The following is a 19,174-nucleotide window of genomic DNA, read 5'->3' as shown; positions in this document are numbered from 1 at the left end:
GCAGACCAGTCCACATGGCAGGCAGGTGGCCGGAGTCTGGAGTCCGGGAGGCGCTGTGGCCACTCTGCCCTACCTGAGCACCTGCTCCATTTCCTGTGCAGGCAGTGGTGGCACCTGGGCCACGACCCACTGTCCCCTGGTGTCCAGTGTCTCCCTTGGGGCCAAACAGAGGGTTGGCAGAGCGAGTCTGTCCACTCAGACACACACAGCGAGACAGTCGGGGTGGCCAAAGAGCAAAATTTATTTCATGAGGAGCAGGGACGTCGGCCGGCAGCCCACACTGGGGAGGGGAGACCACACGGCCCCCAGGCCTCACCTGGACCCGCCACAGCGCATGTACTGGGGGAGGGGGAGGGTGGAGCCTTCTGTCCCGCTGGCAGCTCGGCCCCCCGCCGGCTCCAGGGGACGCCCACAGGGCTCCTGGGAGGAGGGCCAGCGTGTGGCCTGGAGCTGGACTAGGGGCGTCGGGGGCGTGGCTGCCTGCCTCCCCCCGTGGAGCCGAGTGGCCAGCTGCCGCCGGGGGTTGGGCGCAGGCTAGGCCACGGTCTGGCGGCTGAAGAGGTCGAGGGTGAGGGCACTGAGGAAGGCCGGGATGCTGTCTTGCCGCAGCAGGTGCAGCTCGATGAGCTCCTGCACAGAGCTCGAGAACGCCGTTTCCAGCAGCTGCATCTTGGCGCCCGACGGTCCTGTGGCCTGCGAGGGGAGGCGGGACACAGGGAGGACAGCGGTCAGCATGGTGGCAGCCTGGGGCTGCCCCTTCCCCTCCCCTAGGGCCCCCCCATGCCAGGACAGGGAGCAGTGGAGACCCTGTCCCATGATGCCCCTGGAGGGTTGCTGTAGGCAGGGGTCAGACAGGTGCAGCGCTGCCCCCATGTCCAGTGAGGCTGGGCGTCTCCCCCTTCCCAGTGGGCGGTGGTCTCACCCATGTTTGCGGGATCTAGAAGACTGCTCCTCCCGGTTGGCCCGTCCAGCCCTCCCCATCCTCAGACCCCGGCACATGAGGACAGCTGCCTGCACGTTCCCCAGCGGTGCTGGAAGGCTGAGAGGCGCTCTGCGGGGGCCGACAACCCCTCCTGTTCCTCAGATGAACAGCCCAGGGGATGTAGGCCGTGCCGTAACCTCATGCCCAGGGCAGGCATTGGCCATCTGGGTGGGGCGTGGGGCTGCCTCTAGAGTTCACATCCCATCTTTTCCCCATCACACCATTCTGGCCACAGAAGAGGGGGTTCCCACAGGCAGCACTGCTAGGATAGTAACCCCGCTCAGGTGGCCTTGCTGACAATACCCCTCTGGGCTCAGTTTCCCCATCTGCGTAGTGAGGGAGCAGCAGTCTAGAGTCCTGCTGGCCTTCAGGAAGTGGCTTTGGGGGGGCTGGGGGGCCGGGCAGTCCCGGAGAACACAGGTGTATGTGTGTGGTTCCAGCTTCAGGGCCTGGGGAGGGTGTGGAAAAAGACAAGTCTATCCCACGGTGACTGAGACCAGCCTCCAAATGCCTCAGCTCCAAGCACTGTGTGGGTCCCAGGGCAGGGCTCCCCAAAACGAGCTGGCCGTCCCCTCATGTGCAACTGGGGAGACCAAGGCCCTGAGAGCTGCCCCCCCCTTCCAGCTCACGGGGCAGGTCTGGGCAGAGCTGGGCCTGGGCCACAGGGCCAGCTCTCCAGGCCAGGTGCCCCTGGGGACAGGGTAGAGGACAGCCAGGGATTCTGGGCCGGAGTGTGGACAGAGACGTCAGGGTGCCTGAGCACTTAGGCAGGGGAGGCTGCCTTACCATGGACACCACCCTGCCGGCTCTGCTGTGGGCCCCACCTGGCAGGGAGCTGAGCCTGGGGAGTAGGAACGCCTGGGGCCAGTGCTAGCCCTCAGGAATGCCCCCTGGTGGCAGCAGGCTGGGGGGTGTCTGGGGGCTCCTGCCTGCTGGGTGGGCTGGGAGCACTGCCAGGGAAGGTGCGACTGTTTGCCAGACAGAACCCTGTGTCCCTTGAACCCCGTTCAGCAAGGTGAGTGGCAATGGCGGGGCATAAGCGGTGTCAGGAGCTGAGTAGGGTCACTGGGGGGAAGGACCCCCAAAGGAACAACTTCCTTCCCACTCTGCACATGGAACCTGGGCAGCTCAGGGGTGGGCTGGGGACCACTGCCTACCCTGAGGACCATGCTGCCCCCTGTCTGGAGAGTACCCACTCTGGATGGCGGAGGATCCCTCCTTCCTGGACAGCTCTCATGAGGAAAGCCTTCTCCCCCGGGAACCACCCCTGCCACGCCTGCTCCCTGGTGTGGATGCCTCGGGTCCTAGGCCTGGACTGGCCTGTGAGAGGGAGCTGGGCTCCCTCTGAGAGCCCAGAGCCGAAGAGGGCTCAGCCTGCCCTCTGCCAGTGCTCCCATGAGCCTGGTGTGGCCCCCAGTGCTCCCCGCACTGGTTTGCAGTGCAGACGGGCCTCTGCTCCCTCCTGAGAGTGCTCACCCCTTCCTGAGCGGCCAACCCTGTTCCCTTGTCCACTCCTACATTTAGCCTTGTCAGAGTTCAACACAAACCATTTTTAAACAAAAGTAAGAGAAACCACTCTGACCTTTTACCAAGAAAATCCTTTCATTTCTGCCTTCTGCTCAAATCTGGATTTCTTCCCCTAAATGTCACAGGGGCTGATTCTCTGCAGCTGTCGGGGGCGGGGGGGGGGGGGAGAAGCCAACGCAGGGCAGGGGGGAGGTGAGGGAGGCAAGGGAGGCCGCGGCGCTCTCCTGGCTCAGCAGCTGAGGGACAACCAGCCCCTAAACCGGGGACCTTTACTCTGCACGGCGGGCCTGCCCGGGACCCCTGCCCCCAGGATGGAGGTGCTCTTCCACCAGCTCAGTCCGAAGAACGTCATTCTCTGCGTGCCTCCCCAGGTCCCCTGGGGCTGCGGACATTGACCAGGCTTCGTTTGCACCAAACGTTTGTTTGCATCAAACGTCCCTCGTGGCTTCCAGCCCTGAAGCCCCATCTTGAGGAGCAGCACAGCTGAACGAGCCAGCACAAGGCCCGTCCCGGACGCATCATTCCACAGGTCTGGCATTCAGGAAGTGCCGACGGTCACTCTAGAATGCCAGGTACATGGCGACACTGGCTGTACCCGGGGCACTGGGGGCCCTGGGCCTTGGGTGGGCTAGAAGGAGGTGTGACCAAAGCCATGTTCTCATCTCAACCCAAGTCAAGGCAAAGCCAAGCGTTTGCGACCCACCAGCCGCCACTGGCTGCACCTGCCCACTCCACGGTCGGAAGGGCCAAGTCCTCACTCGGTGCGGCGCCATGCGGCTGCCAGAATGCGCCCCTGAGCTCGTGGTGCGGATCCATCTCTGCCAGGCTCTGCTGTGTGCAAATACCACCCGGTCCCCAGGTACCTTGTAAATCACTCTAATTAGGGGCTGTTCACTTAAAATTAGAGAGCGATTTTTTAAAAAGCAAATTGCCCAGTAAGACGTGTTGGCTGAGGCTGGAAATATTTATGGGCTGACGGCTGTGTCTCTGCCTCCTCTGCCCCCAGCGTCCGGGAGTGACAGGCTGCCGTGCGGCTGGCAGGCGCCCTGTGGCGCGAGGGGCCCTGTGCCACAACGAGGCCCGCGCTGCCCACGGCTGGCTGAAAGGCGTTCCAGCAGCCCAGACCTCAGCCGGGCCTCGCCTCGGGGCCTCCTCCTCCCTCTGGATGGCAGGGCAGGGCCTCCCTCGGAAGGATCGGCCCAGACCTCATTGAGCAGGTCTGTCCACCACGGCGTGTGTCTGTGGAGAAGGGCCAGTGCGGGGGAGCCGGGGGCGTCATGGGCAGGAGGGGTCTGCCGCTGCAGGTCAGCATAAGGGAAGTGTGCGGTGCTCATGCGATGCCTGGCTCGAAACGGGTTTTTTAAACACAGTCTGGCCACCCTCAAATCTGTGGCATCCCAGCTGGCAGACGCTTTGCGACACTCCTCTCATGAGACGCCCTGAGAAGGGAATTGCCCATCCGAAAAGCAGAGACAAGAGCTCCCCTCAATGGTCCCCTCCTGAGCCCCCCAACTGCAGGGGGTGGTGAGCCCTGCAGGAAGGGCCTAAGCATGTGGGGCTGCCTGCCACGTGCAAGGTCACCTTTTGCTTAGGGCACCGACGACAGCCCCATGTGTGAAGAATCAGGACGAATCCAGAGATGAACCCACGGCAAGGGGTGGGTCCCCAAATCCTGATCTGAACAGACAAGACGTGCACAATGCAACAAAACTATAAAACAGGGAGTAGAAATGCTACTCCCTCAGGACACAGGGACCTGAGTACCGTTTCTGCGAGACCGTGGCATCGTGCCTTGTCATGACAGGGTCCCATCGCCTCCCCGGGGGGGAAATGCAGGATGACCTGGAACACCCTGGGGTCTGAAAACAGAAGGCGGCACATGTCACAGTGACTCAGGAACCTCAGCTCAGTGTGCAAGAGACACAAGAGGTCACATGGCCCACTTCCGTGGCCACTGGGCCCAATGGGATGAGGCGTGCCATCACGCCTTGCGGGGCGCACAGGGCAGAGCCGTGGGCGACATGGAGCGCTGGGTGCCCTGCTAGAGAAGGGGGCGCCCACCGGGCATTGAGGCTCTACCTCAGGAGACCAGAGGAAGAAGGGAAGAGTCGAGATCAAGGGGAATAAACAAAATTGAAAACAGGAGAGAGAGTCACTGAAACTAGAGGCCAGTCCCTTGAAAAACAGCAAAAAAATGAATGGAGATAGGAAGAGAAAAGACAGAAGTTGCCAAAATCAGAAATGAGATCCTGGAGCTGTTACAAGAATAAGAAGAAAACACTACGAAAAACTGTTTATGCCCGTAAATCTGACAGCCGGGAACGGAGGAATCCCTTGAAAACCACGGGGCAGCAAAGCTCAGCCAAGAGGAAGTCGAGACCCGAGCAGCCCGACCGCCACGGGAGAGACGGAGTTTGTCACTAAGAAGCTCCTCAGAAAGGAGCCTCCCATCCCCGAAGGTCTCACAGGGAAGTTTATCAGAGATGTAAACGAGAGCTAACACCACCTCATGCGTCCCTTCCAGACCGCAGAGCAGAGGGACGGCGCCCTGCGCAGAAGCATTTTCACGCGACGCCCACACGCACGGCCGAGAAGGAAGAGTCCACACACGCGGTTCCCATGAACTCACGCAAAAACCCTCACTGGATTTCAGCCAGTCGGATCCAGCAACGTGCGGAACAGATGACCAGACCCAGCTCGGGCACCTCGTTTCTGCGTCAGGCTGGCGGAGTGAGCCGCTGGGATGACAGGCCAGGAGGGGCCGCAGGAGAGCCCCTGCCAGACCCCACAGCCACTCCCCATGAGACCCCTCCGCAGGCCGGAGTGGCACCAGCAGCGAGCGCATGGGGCTGGTGTGGTCCTGGTTCTGGGGACGCCACAGAGCTCCTGGAGACAGCCGCACCAGCAACACCCACCAACCCCGACACGAGGGCAGGAGCCATCCACGCAGGGAGGAGGCTCGCCTCTTCCACACACGGTTCTGGGGCGGCTGGACGTTCCTACTTAGACAAGCAAGAATTTTGACTTAAACCTCACACCTCACGCAAAATTTAGCTCAAAATCTATCACAGACTTAAACATAAAACATAAAAAAAAAAAAAAAAACAAAAACCAACAGCAACAAAACTTAAAACAGAGAGAAGAAACATTTCAAGATCTGAGACCAGGCAAAGAATTCTCAGACTTGATCCCAAAAGCACAACCAAAAAAACAGAGATGGACAAACCGGAAGGACCCCAGGCAAATGGCCACCGTCTGCTCCTGACAGAGCCAGGAGCAGGAGGGGACAGGCCCACCTGGGAGGACACACTGCGGGTTGCATGAGGGGCCCAGAGCTGCCAGTCCTGGGTCTGGGCCTTTCTGGCAACGTCAGGCTCAGTGAGGGGCCGCCACGTGGGGTTGAGCCGGGCCCCCTGCACAGCACCAGCCACGGGCACGACCAGCCTTACGTCTGAGGCTCTCGGACACTGGGTCCACTGTGTTCCCAGGACATGCGAGCACGAGGCGGCCGCGGTCAGGACAGGCAGCGGGGGAGGCACGGACAGCAGCCCAACGCTGCCCTGCCGCCTCCCCTCACCCATGTGCTCGGATGCCAGAGGCCGGCTCTCGGTTCCCTCATGGGCTCCCACCAGCTCCGGGTGGGATGGTCGTGGCTGGGGGAGGGGCCGGGGGAGGCAGGCTGATCAGTGGCTGTCTTCAGTGGCATGAAGACTCTCGTACAGATTTGTGGGCAGGTTACACAGCTGTGTCTAATTGGACACAGCTCCAGGCGGCCCTGCTTGTCGTGAAGTGTGGCCGTTCCCCTTTCGGCCTTGTCATTGGCGCTGCTCCTGGGCCTTCGTGTAGGAGGGAGGGGAGGGGCAGGCACGAGAGCCTGGGGACTGCCGCGTGGCAGGAGGTCAGGCCAGTTCAGGCAGAGCCACACTGTGCAGCTCGGTCCCAGGTAGGGTGGCTACACAGGGACAGGGCAGGGTGGTCCCCAGGGGCCAGTGAGCACTAACAGTGCTCAGTGCTCCCGCCCACACTCCTTCCTGCCACCACTCATGGGCACCCCAGGCCTTCGGGGATGAATGGCGCCTCCACACTAAGACACTACCTGAACTATGTCCGCGGACCCCTCCACTGGGGCAGCCTCCTCTGGGTCCCGCCCAACACCCGGGCCCCGCACTGGGTCAGACCTAGCTTCAACCTTGGCTTTACACCAGGAAGCTGTGCAACCCTGGGCGCTCCGAAAAAGCCCAGGTCGCACGTGTACGCCGGCCATGGCTGAGCAGAGAGGTCAGGTGTGTGAGAGCTCCCGGCCCACGGGGACGCACACAGAGGAGACCTGCTAGAGCCCAGTCCATGGGGGACAGGGGCAGCCCCGCAGCGGCACCATGAGGACGAGCCTCCTCCCCACCGAGCACCAGGCCCGTGCACCTGGGCTGCACGTGCACACCGGTTCCCGGAGCCGCTAGAGGAGACATCCTGCATGGACCCAGCTCCAAGAAGACCCAAGCGCTCCCCGCTTCAGAGGACAGTCTGGGTTTCTCAAGCTGAGACTCTGACATGGCCCCAGATCTGTCATGTGCTCACAGGTGATCTGGGGAGAGCGGTCGCACCCCGTCCATTGGAAAAGCACCTTGGCCTTCCGGGCTGGAGAAAGCCCCACGAGCTTGCACCGTGGTGGTTCACGCTCTCCCTTGTTCACACTCACACCCACAGAAAGAGCGTGTAAACAATGAAACGTAACTGCGGGTAGCTTGGAGAGCAGAGATGAAACACGGCCCCTCATGGTTTTCTGCACTTCCCAGATTTTTCTGTGACTGCACGTTGTAACTGTAATCAGAAAAAGTCCTACCTAAATTATATCCAAGGAAGCTGAGGAGTTCTGAGAACACACCGTCCTTGCCACATGTGCACGTGTGGGGGCTGCACCGGCAGGCTGGGGTCTGGCCCCGTGTGAGACCCAGCTGTTGTGGGGACGCCCTGTGTCTGGGACTGGGGCCACCTGCTGGTCTGTAGGGCAAGTGTGAGCTCGGCCCTGGAGGGGCACCTGGCTGCCAGCCCCAGAAGCATCCCACCTATAGGCATGCGAAGGCCAGCTACCCCTGCCCCGAGGTGTCCTGGGCCATGCGGCCGCGGGGCGTGGTGGAAGTCACCGTGCCACCTGGCCCACCTGTGCGCTGCGTGGGGAGATGGGACTCCTCCTCCATGCTGGCCCCAGGACGGTTTTCCCAGCCTGCACGCAGCTGCTCCTGCTGCCTAGAAGACCTGTCCCAGCTCCCAACCCCGAGCCTGCTGGCCCTCCCCAGGCCACCAGCCACCCTATGAGCTTGGTCTCCCTCCCTGTCCACTGCGACTGCCCCCACCCTCGAGGCCAGGCTGGGTGTGGAGGCTACTCTGGCCACTGCCGCCCACGGGCGCTCCCAGAACGCCCTGCACACCCCCCACTCCGGCACCGGCTCATCCTGACCCCCTGGTGTCCCTCAGAGCAGGGCGAGGCTGTTCTTCTCGGCCGGGCAGGCCGAGCAGACGCCACCGCGTGAGCCAGCAGGCAGAGGGACACGGTGGCAAGTGGGTCAGGACAAGCTGGACAGAATGCTGAGGAGGCTGTCCCGGCATGAAGTTCCAGAAAACGCGCTGGCAGAGAGAATGTCCAGCACGCGGGGAAATAGCTCACCCAATTATCCCTGCTTAATTGTGCCGAGAAAACGTCTCAATGCTGCATGTGCTAATTATACCGGCGGTGCTGGAATTACCATCCCGGCGAGGGGCGACCTCTCCCAAGCGTGATCTGCGGGGAGGGCGAGGCCAGGCGCCCCCACAGTTGCAGATCCGTCTCCAGCCCGCGGTTATTATTATTCCCCTATTTATACGGCGCCGCATCTTTCCTCCGGCGCTCCAGTTTGCACAGCTGTTCCCGCAGCCTTGCAGGGGAGGGGCAGCAGGGCGCAGGCGGGCGCGAGGACCCAGGGTCCTTGCAGCAGCCTCGCCCATCTCAGCCCGTGAGCCCAGGGCCAGGCTCTGTCCCGCTTCTCCGCTCCTGGCCCAGGCCTCCTTCCCGGTCCTGCGCACACACAGGACCATCGGCACGGTGGGAATGTGTGGGGAGTCCTGGGACACAGACACCGTCATGGGAAGAAGGTGGGGAGAACTGTGGGGGCCGGGGGCCAAGTGCAAGGAGCCACGGGAGGAGTCTGAAGGCCCAGCGTCCTGGGAGAGCTTGGGCCGGCTGGACCTCATCCGTCAGATGGGCTGGACCCCAGCGGCCCTCAAGTGCAATGACGTGAGCAAACAAGAACCTGGAGGAAGCCCCTCATTTCCCGACCAGACAGGCTGGGTCAGGCGGAGTGCCTGTGTGTGGGGCTCACGGGGTAACTGAATTGTCTGAAGAGTGACAGGGTGGTGCAGGGACAGAGGGACGCCGCCGGAGACCAGGGCTCCAGGAGAGCCATGGCTCCTCACCTCACCTCTCTGAGCTGATGCCCTGCAGCGTAACAGGGCACGTAGGTCGCGGCTCCCAGCGTGGACGTTAACTCGCTCCCGTTATAGCAAGCTGATGAGGCAAGCTGCTGTGTCACGGGGATCGAAGGGGGCCTCTGGCCAGTGGCATCACCCACACCCCTGCAAGTGCGCTCAGGAGACTGGTCCCCCCCCAAGAGATATGAGGTGGCTGCAGCGTGGACCTTTGGGAGCAACCGGCCACCACGCTCGTTCATGACAGATGGCTGATGCAGGATGACAGAAGAGGTAGCCTTGAGAAAGAATGGCCCCAAACACCTGAAACGTGAGGGCAACTACGACCTGGCAGATCTGAGAAGCCCGACAAACCCCAAGCACAAAAGGGAGGTGAAGGGGATGACACGGAGGCGTGTCATATCCAATTGCTCAAAACTGGTCAGTCAGCACCTTACACAGTCAGAGGGAGCCAGCCCCAGGCCCGCAGAGGCACAAGGATGTGGCCCGGGGATGCCACAAAGAACAGCAAAACCGAAACCCGTGAACCCAGAATTCCACCCATGTGTCATTCAGAACGTGAGAACGGTCTCAGGACGATGAAGCTTGAAATACGGGCTCACGCAGTACAGACAAGAGAGGGCCCTGTTCCTTCCAAGAATGACACATGATGACATGTGCTATCACTTAAATCTCCCCAAAGGACAGCTGAGCACTCACACCACAGACCTAACACAGTGCTGGGAGGCTCAGCGTCTGTGCGGAGCGTCTGTGCGGAGCGGACTCAGCAGGAAGGCGAGAGCCTGGTCAGCGGAGTGTGCGCAGACTGGGCGGGCACGATGGGGTTCTCACGTCCCACGTTGCGTGAAGGCTGAGATGCACATGACAAATCCTGCCGCAACCCACAAAATCACAAAGAATTGTAGGTACAAGGTCAAAAAAGGAGACACGCAAGTCTGTACGAAGTGGTTCACCTCACCCAGAGGAGCGGTGAGCTGGCAGTCGGAGCCCGGTCGGAGCAGGAATCAGCGCCGGCGTGCATGGTCTGACGAGCCCAGCGGGAAGGCAGGGACTGCACACTGCACACAGACGCAAGATTTGGCCACACGTGGCTCCGAAGAAACACATCTAAAGTGTGAGGACACGAGGAGCTTAAAAGGAAAAGGATGAAGGAGCTCTGCCCCCTGCATATTAGCCAGAATCCAGACTGGCCTGTGGACATCGGACAGGGTAGGCCTCACAGCGAAGAGGATCATGAGGGAGAAAGGCCGTTTCGAAATGATGAAGGGACTGGTTTATACATCGACTGAGAGAGGGCAAAAATACGAGACGGAACAGACAAATCCAGAATTACAGTCAGAGGTGTCAACGCCTGTCGCTCTTTAATTGGCGGAAAAGAGAAAATCGGCAAGATTTTGATAGATGGAAGATAAGAGACTTGACAATATTATCAAAGAGCTCGACATAACTGACATTTACAGGAGAGCCCTCCAGCAGAATACACGTTATTTTCAAGTACATTTACCTGGAGAGACAACAGTCTAGACCTTAAAACAAATTTCAGTGACTTTAAAAGGATTCATGTTGCAAAGTATGTTCTCCGACCACAACGAAATTAATTTAGAAACTAGTAACAGAAAGGTAATTGCTGGATTAATTTTCACAATATTTGGGAACCGAGTAACCTACTTCTAAGAAACCTCTGGGTTAAAGAAGAAACCAAAAGGGAAACCACTAAGTCATTTGAACTGAATGAAGATAAGAACAAAATATCAGAATTTGTGGAATGACTGAAGCAGCATTTGGGGGAAAATTTTAGCACTGACTGTCTACATGAGAAAAGAAGAAAGTGCTCGAATCAGTGACTGAGCTTCCATCTTAAGAAACTGAAATGAAAAGGGCAAATTGGTCCCAACATGAGAAGACAGGAAACAAAGATCAAAGCAGAAATCAATGAAATAGAACACAGAAAAACAACGCAAAAAAAAAACACAGCCCAAAATGTCTCATGTCGATAGACACAGTCTGGCCACGCTCATTAGGGACAAAATGGAGAAGACACCTGACGGGGTCACGGAACAGAGGAGGGACGCACGTGGTCCCACAGGTGTTGAGAAGGCAACAGGGACCATGGCCAGCAACCGAGTGCTGGGAGGTCTGACGACTCAGCTAACACAGACCCAGTCTCTGCGAGACACAAGCTGGCCAAGCTCACCGCAGAGAAGATGGACAACCTGGACGGCCCTGCACCTGCTACGGAAAACCTTCCCTTGAAGAACTCTCCATGGCTGGGTGGCACCCCTGGAGAATCCCACCAAACCACCAGGAAGAAATTTCAATTCGATATAAACTCTAAGAAAACGGATGAGGATGGACACTTTCCAGCGCCCCTGTGCGCCCAGCATCACTGTGATACCAAGATCAGACAGTGACTTTCCAAGGAAAAAACCAGACTACAGACCAGTAATCCTCAGGGATACAGACGCAGAGATCCTCAACAAACAGTGAGCAACGTGTGCCCAGTAACTGGCACAGAGTGCGGCACGTGGGATAGACCAAAGTGGGGTCTATCCAAAAGGCAAGGCTGGTTTTCCATCAGAAAAGCAATCATAGTAATTCCCGTATTAACAAAGTGAAGAAGAAAAGCCAGACGATTATCTGAACAGATGCAGAAAAAGCAGGGTCCACGCCCGCCAGCATTCTTCACAATAATTCTCAGCAAACCAGGGTCTGGAGGGAACTTCCCAGCCTGACAGATGGCACCTGGGGGTAACCCGCAGCCCACACCGTCCTCACTGGCCTGAGTGCGAACGCTGGCCCTCAGGAGGCAGGCAAGGGTGCACAGCTCCCCACTTCTGCTCAGCATCACTCTGGAGCTTCTAGTCAAGGAAATAAGGTAAGAAAAAGGAACAAAAGCATCCAGTTTGGACAGGCAGAAGTGCAACAGTCTTTGCTCAAAGACAACATCATGGTCTGTGCAGAAAATCTAATCAAATATATTAACAACTACTAGAACTAATACATGAGGTTAGCAAGCGTGCAAAATAAAAGATCAATACACAAAAACAAACTGCTTTGACACTGGTGACAGACATTTTACAATAGCGTCAAAATAGCAAACGGGGATAAAGAGAACAAAGCTATAAGCTAGTGCGGAGAGAAACTGTTCTCGGCCTGGTGTTGTTACAATGGATCTAGGAGCTCAGTTAAACCCTAACCAAAACCCTATCAGACTTGGATTGTACACGTGGATCAGAGGAGCCCAAAATGAATACAGAAATGCAAAGAATGGAGAACACTTCAAACAAGTCTGAAGAACAAAGCTGGAGGGGGACACCACCTGATGTGAAGGGAGTGGTGGAAGGAGGGTGGTCCTGGCACGCAGACACCTGCCTGCCCCTCCAGGCGTGCCAGGTGTGCATGGTCCTGTCCCGGGAGGCACCAACTGCTGTCCCAGCAGAACAACCTCGTGCCCAGCCCCTGAGTCTGGCCCTCTGCTAGGACTCCCAGGCTCCTCTGCATGCCTGTGACATGTTTGGGAGAAACTACTACAGGGTCCTCACGCCGCGTGGCACAGCGTGTGTGTCCATCGGCAGCAGGGGCGTCGTAAATCTACAGTGAGCCAGCAGCTGAGGGCCCTGGGGTGTGGAGGGGCCTCAACACCTGGTCTTGTGCCATTAACAGAGTGACCTCCCTCCGCCAGCACTGCTGGACACTGACTCCAGGTCCCACATTGGCTGGGGCGCCAAGAGAGGAGTCCTGGGCCTGATGGTTTGGAGAGGACGGTCCAGAGGACACCAAGGCCAGACAAGGGGGGGGGGTGGTCACCTGGCTGGGGGAGCCTGAGCATCTGCAGGATGGTCTGGACTGTGGACATTAATGCTGGTCCGAGCTGCAGCCTCTTGCCTCCACCAGCTGGGCCAGACTGTTCCTGCAAGCCCGTGCTTCACAGGTTACCCGCGAGCACAACTGGCGCAGTCACAGCGCTGTGCACTAGGCATGTCTCACTAGCTCTGGGCCAAAACTATCCCTGTGACTACTGTGGACTTCCAGAAAGTTCCATCTCCACCGTCACGCTGGTGCAGCCCCGCCATCCTCACGCGCCCTGGCCCGCCCCTGCCCTCCTGGGGCTGCCAGCATAGGCCATCTCCACCCTGATGACCAGAGTCCGTTCTTCCCCCGAGCTTCCAGGCCAACTGCTTTGACCGTGGCCTGACTTCCATCTGGATTGGCAGAAGCAAATATGGTGGCCCAGGGCAGACCTTACACTGCCCTGGCCCCTGGCTCCCAGCCCTGGCACCAGGCGCTCCTCCTCTGAGGGGGTCCGGAGCAGAGAGGCCGCAGGAGGTTCGGAGGGGCTGGGCAACCTGAACCCGGGGCACATTCCATTAGGGTGTGATTTCGGTCTCCCTCCCCTCGGAACAAGGGGCTGCTGCTTGTGTGTGGGGTTCCACTGGGAGGAGACCCCCCTCTCTCGGGACTGTGTCTGCCCCCGAGTCGAGATTCTCCGTCTCCGCTGGGGACTGCAGGTGCTCCCTCAAGGTCCCCAGCCCTCACATGCCTGCCACTGTCCCTGTGCCGACCCCTTACCCTTTTGGCGCTGGTATCATCTGCAAATTGCCTTATTTTTCATCTTTGGCAAGGCTGAAAATCTGATCATGAAAGGAGATTTTCTTTTTTCTTTTTTAATTAGTACTTGGTAATATCACCAAGCTGTGAGTTTATGGCTTTGTAGATCTTGTGTTTTTGACACTAATTACTCACAAAGGCTTTTTAAGCCGCATTTCAACTCTGCAACTGCCATGCCGGTAATTAAGCAAGAGAGGAAGAGGCAACAGATTCCAGGCGTCACACTTGGCCCTTCCGACCCGTGCTCTGGCTTCCGTGTGGCCGCAGTGCCCATGGCCCTGGCAGGAACCCAGCCCCTCCCCAGGCCATCTGCCTCCAGGCATCCAGCCCCCTGTGATCCTGACAAGGTGCTCCGGCTCTGCTCCACACTTGGGCGCCATGTTTCAGGGTTCTGGTGGTGGGAAGCACAGGAGTCCTGGGACCCCACAGGGCATGGGTAGTCTATAGCCAATGGTCTCCTGGAGGCTCATGGGAGGGCCTGGCTCTACCAAGGACACACTGCCCACCTCCTCGGTCTTCCTTTCTCATGGCCCTGTGGCCACTTAGCTCTTCAGACCCTCGCTGAGCACCTACTACGTGCCCTCCCCTCCCTCCTTCCAAGGGGAGGTGAGTGTTGAGCTGTTGGGGGTCCTGGGAGGCCACATACACTTCCGCCCTGCCTGGGGCTCAGTGGGAAAGCCTACCTGGGACCCTCAGCAGAGGTGCGGTCCCCAGCAAGCCCACCAGCAGGTCTGGGGCAGGGGCTCAAGGCTACACAATTCTGGGGCATGATGTTCTCCTGCTCCAGGAGCGTCCACAGCCCCCCCAGGGACCTCCCGGCAGGCAGGGCACCTGGGGAAGCAGAAGCTGGTCACCCTGGGCCAGGACACTGCAGCGGGCAGGCACCTCCCTTCCCGCCCTTCCCTGTAGAACCCACAGCTTCTGGGATGGTGATCAATCGACCGAACAGGGCAGCAACCCTCCTGTTGTCCCTGCGTGGTGGGGCTGCACCTGGGAAAGGCTCCCAGGCAGGCTGGGCAGGTGGAGTCTCTGGTGCGCTGGCCAAGGGCTGTGGCTCGAGGAGCGGACAGACCTCATGGGCCTGCCTGGCTGAGTGTGCTCGGCCCTCCTTAAATACAACTGGTTAGTCACACTTCAGTGTTTTTTTTATTGCAATCCTATTTTAAGATACAATTAAAACATCTCATTGCCAGAGTGCACGGTTCCTACTGAGTCTTTCCCCTCGTGCCAAGGAGTCAAAAACAAAGACGGGGTGGCGATTCCGCGGCCATTCTCATTCCCAAAGTGGCAGACCTGCTCAGGACCAGTCCCCGAGGAGACCCGGCCCCCTGGCACACCGTGCAGCCCGGAGGCTGCGTCACACGAGAGCCTCCCTCCAACTCTGCCTGTCAATGGCACTGCCATCCTGCCTTTGCTGTGGAGGGATAGACACTCCAGAAGTCTGGGCTCTGCAAACACAAGTACCTGACAGGAAAGAGGCTCTGGGATATCAGTGAGCCAAAGCCACCACTGGGACATTCATGCACATCAGTGTAGTTTCACTACAGCTGAAAAGGGGCTGAAGAAAGAGCTAGCAAGTTCGGACACCCCTGGGATGGTGACCACGTGCCTTGCCCATGCTGGTCCCACCCAGGTCATAGCCCGTCCCGGGGCTGCATGCACCCCACCACAGGCCCAGCACTCAGACCCTGGGAGGCGGTGGCTGCACACACTTCTGCAGGACCCTCAGTGATAAGGCAGGCCTGAGCCCAAGACTGGTGGGTGGCTGGCGGGACTCTGGGAGGAATCCAGCAAAAGACGGTGGGCGCCCAACAGGCAGACCCCGGGAAGAGCCCGCCACAGCCGTGCGGGAGGCATGTGGGGCCATGGTGGAGTACACGGAGCCCGTGCAGTGGTAGGGGCTGCAGTCAGGCTGGGGGCCGACACCTCCCCCAGGATTTCCCTTTGCCCTGTGGGAGAGGGAGGGGTTGGGGTGACACGGGAACCCAGGGCTGCCCCCAGAATGATGTGACCCAACTTTCCCCATGAATGATTCCATCTTCCCTTTGGGGCTTTTGGTGGGGGGAACACCCTGGAGGCAAGGGGCTCTGAACTTGGCTAGAACTGGGAGCCTCTGGGGCATCTCCAGTGGGAAGGGATGCAGGACACCTGCCCTGCATGCTGCCGTCGGGGTATATGGCCAGTGAACTGTGAGTGGGCAGGGAGCCATGGTTGCTGTCACCTCCGCCGGGAGTCTGAGTGCCAGGACAGGGGAGGGGGTCACGGTGACGCTCAGGGCTGGTTTCATTCGTCCTGTGCACAGAAACCACCCAGGCCTATAGGCTACCGTCACCGTGATGGGCACGGCGCAGGTGGGCTGCAGGGGCTGACCACAATGGGCTAGGAGGGCTCGGACACGGGTCCCCTGCTTCCCACCACCCCGCCTGGCAGACTCACTGGCTGCCAGGGAGCGTGCCAGCCGGGGGGGGACTGGGAGGCAGCCATGCTCCATGGTGCAACTTGATCCGGCATGGCTGTGCCCAGAATCCTGATGCGGGAGAGGCTGTAGCTCTGACCTTGGACAATCAGGCAGCCCTCCCGGCTCCTTCACGGCCCATGGCTGAGAAGTCAGCCACCCCAAAACAAGAGTCGGAACACAACCCACTGGCCCATCTTTCTCCCTGGTTCCCAGAAAGGAGCACGCTGACCACCACGTCTCAGGCCAGGTGCATCAGGAACCACGGGCCACTCACCGTGGCTCCCTCCATGGGTCCTAAGGAGATGGCGGCTGGTGCTGGGTGACTGCTCCTGACCACAGAGCCAGCAGGCAGGGGCCTCTCCCGGTGGCCCAACTCGGGGGCGGGGGGGAGTGTTATTCCAAGGCCCTGGCACCCAGAACTGGGTGTGGGGGGGCTGGCGGGTCTCCATCCACCCTCCAGGGAGCACAGCCACGGTGAGAGGCAGTATGCCGTCCACCGGGATGGAGGCCACTGAGACCCAAGGACACCAATCACACAAGAGTCATTTGCACCCAAAGTGTCCCCAAACCGAGGGGTGGTATGGGACCAACAGAGTGTCCAGGCTATGAAGAGGACGCAGGACAGGAAGTGGTCGCTGGAACCAAGGCCTCCCCACCTCCCTCCCCCCGGGGCAAACAGCCAGCTGAGAGTGAAAGGTCCTGGACTCCCTCACTGCACGTCCGGCCCTGGGAGGGAGATGCTGTGTGTGCACCTGCACTGTTCCAGCCCCGAGCATGCCCGCCCCTCACTGCGGCCAGGGCTCAGCACGCGCGCTGCTTCCCTGCCCCCAGACGATAAAAGCCAAAGGGCGGAAGTCCTTCGTTCTCTGCAAAAAAACTGAGTCTCTGCTCGGACTGATGCAATTTGCGTGTGCAAAATGTGTGACGTGCATTTTCCAGCTCATCAGCACCTCAGCCTGCACGAAGCTGCTGTTTGCTTTCAGACCCGTTTCATGGGGCTTGAGTTGTATTATGGGATTTTCTTCATCCTGCAATAGGAGATCTCACGTCCTGCTGATAACTCTGCATTTTCATTGACCACATTCATCAGAAAAGGAAATTTCAAAACGTATTCTGCAGCCATATGCTCCTCGGCCCCAACAACTGAATACAAGTGATCTGCTCACATCCGGCAGGTATCTTCCTGTGATTTAATTTCGGAAACGATTTTCTAAAGGACTTGAACATTCCTGCCCGTCCTGGGAAAGGGAAGTCACTGCTCTCCTCAGGGTGTCTGAGGAGCACGTGTGTCCTCTCCCACTGAGCTAGCACCACACTTCTCTCAGGACGCGTCCGAACGTGCTAGAGCGGCTGAAGCCGTGGCTTCCACACAGCAGCAAACCAGGGGGCTGGGCGGGCGCAGCTCAGGCGGCCCGGGGAGCTCAGTGCACAGAGCCTTCGGCCAGAGCCCCCTGCACTCCCCAGGCAGGAAGGAGGAGCTTTATGTCATTTCCCAGGTGGAGACCTTGTCCTGTGGGGTTAGATCCAGTGTCGTTACAAGCGTGAGGCAATGTTTTAGAGTTTGGGGACCGAACATAAAAATTGGGAGCTTCCAGGGGCGCCTGGGTGGCTCAGTGGGTTAAGCCGCTGCCTTCGGCTCAGGTCATGATCCCAGGTCCTGGGTTCGAGCCCCACATCGGGCTTTCTGCTCAGCAGGGAGCCTGCTTCCTCCTCTCTCTCTGCCTGCCTCTCTGCTTACTTGTGATTTCTCTCTGTCAAATAAATAAATAAAATCTTAAAAAAAAAAAAAAATTGGGAGCTTCCAGCTACTTTGAACCCCGAAGCCCAGCGTGCCCCACGCTCCTTGGTGGCTGAGGCTGGTTACTGTTCGCTTCCATGGAGGCTTTCCTTACAGGCAGGCCACCAGGGTTGGGAGAGGAGGGGGAGGTGCTGCAGGTGTTTGTGAGACGCTGGCCTGCCCTGGACACGGGCTGTGAAATGCAGGGACGGGAGGAGAGTTAGAGGCCGGGCCCACCCTGGACACAGTCCAGTCGGGGAAGGAGGACCAGTTCACTTCATTTGGGTCCAGCAAGGACAAGGCCCAGGCCTGCGATGACTTTATGTCCACAGCATCCCAGGTCCTTGCGCTAGAGCCAAGCCACCCATGGGGCACGGCCGAGGCCCCCACAGGACAGCCGTGGCCCACGCTTCATCGGTAACACAAAACAACGCTTTTTCCATCATCCATCACCCCCTCCCCGGAACAACACCCCAAGAGTGGTGATGCCACATTCCTCTGTCCTCCTTTTAAGCATATGAGTGTGTGCCAAGCGTGTGTGCATGCCACGTGCATGTGAGCAGTGTCCACACACACACACACGTATCACACAGGGGCATGAGTGCTGGGTGTGGCTGATGGATGGCTACGGTGCTGCCGTCCCTGTCACCAACAGCTCAGCCACACGTGTGAGGTAAGGCAGCCCTACTGCAGTCCACTCTGGGCATGGTCCGTGCCTTTTCCTGATTCCCACTGCGATGCAGTCACAGTTGTGCCAAGTTGCCGGGAGAGCCCTGCGGGAGGTCAGGGAGGCTTGGGGCTGCTGGGTGTGGGGGCTGGAGCTTCTCGGGGCCCACACTCCTCCTCATCCCTTGAGGCTGCACCGAGAGAACCAATGGCCACCAGGGGCAGGGCTGTGAAGGCCTTGCTGGGTTTGCACAACCCTGAGAAGACCGCACCTGGGCCTGACAGCACAAAAGTACAAACTTGGAGATGCACACAGGTGTGGGAGGGTCCGGCTTCCTGCCTGGGAATTGCCCCAAGAGGTCCCGATGTGGGAAAGGAGATGGGCCCTGACTTGGGGCAACATGGCTCTGGGGCCAGGGTGGTGTGAGCAGTGAAGGCCTGTGCCGCGCTGGTCACTGGGGCCACTCTCTGTGGACACAGGGTGTGAGAGTGGTGTGTACGAGAAAAAGGGCTCCCGCAGGCCCGGCCTTGGAGACAAGCAACGACCCTTGAAGCAGGAATAGCCATGCTTTGATGTAGAAAACACCGGTTAGTTTTCCAGCAGAGCATGTGACCTTAAGGGGATCTAATTTCCCGGACTACCTGGCAAGGCGCTGGCTTTCTGACTCCCACCAGCCTCCACCTGAATGCTGCCCAC

At 59.1% G+C, this 19,174-nt stretch overlaps 1 protein-coding gene across 4 annotated transcripts in view; it reads right to left on the bottom strand.

Moving 5' to 3' along the window:
• Nucleotides 1-220: 220 nt before the first annotated feature.
• MAD1L1 (mitotic arrest deficient 1 like 1) overlaps nt 221-19,174 on the bottom strand; it is a 316,809-nt gene continuing 297,855 nt past the window's right edge. For all 4 annotated transcript variants that reach the window (XM_047713391.1, XM_047713392.1, XM_047713393.1 and 1 more), the window contains one exon: nt 221-693. In XM_047713391.1, the coding sequence (XP_047569347.1) occupies nt 535-693 (159 nt within the window). In that variant the 3' untranslated portion in view covers nt 221-534. The remainder of the gene's footprint in view (nt 694-19,174) is intronic.

The sequence above is a fragment of the Lutra lutra genome, chromosome 18 (assembly GCF_902655055.1).
Source record: "Lutra lutra chromosome 18, mLutLut1.2, whole genome shotgun sequence".
In the NCBI taxonomy this organism is placed as follows: Eukaryota; Metazoa; Chordata; class Mammalia; order Carnivora; family Mustelidae; genus Lutra; species Lutra lutra.
The sequence above is the reverse complement of the archived record's forward strand: the minus strand, read 5'-3'. Positions and strand labels throughout refer to the sequence as shown.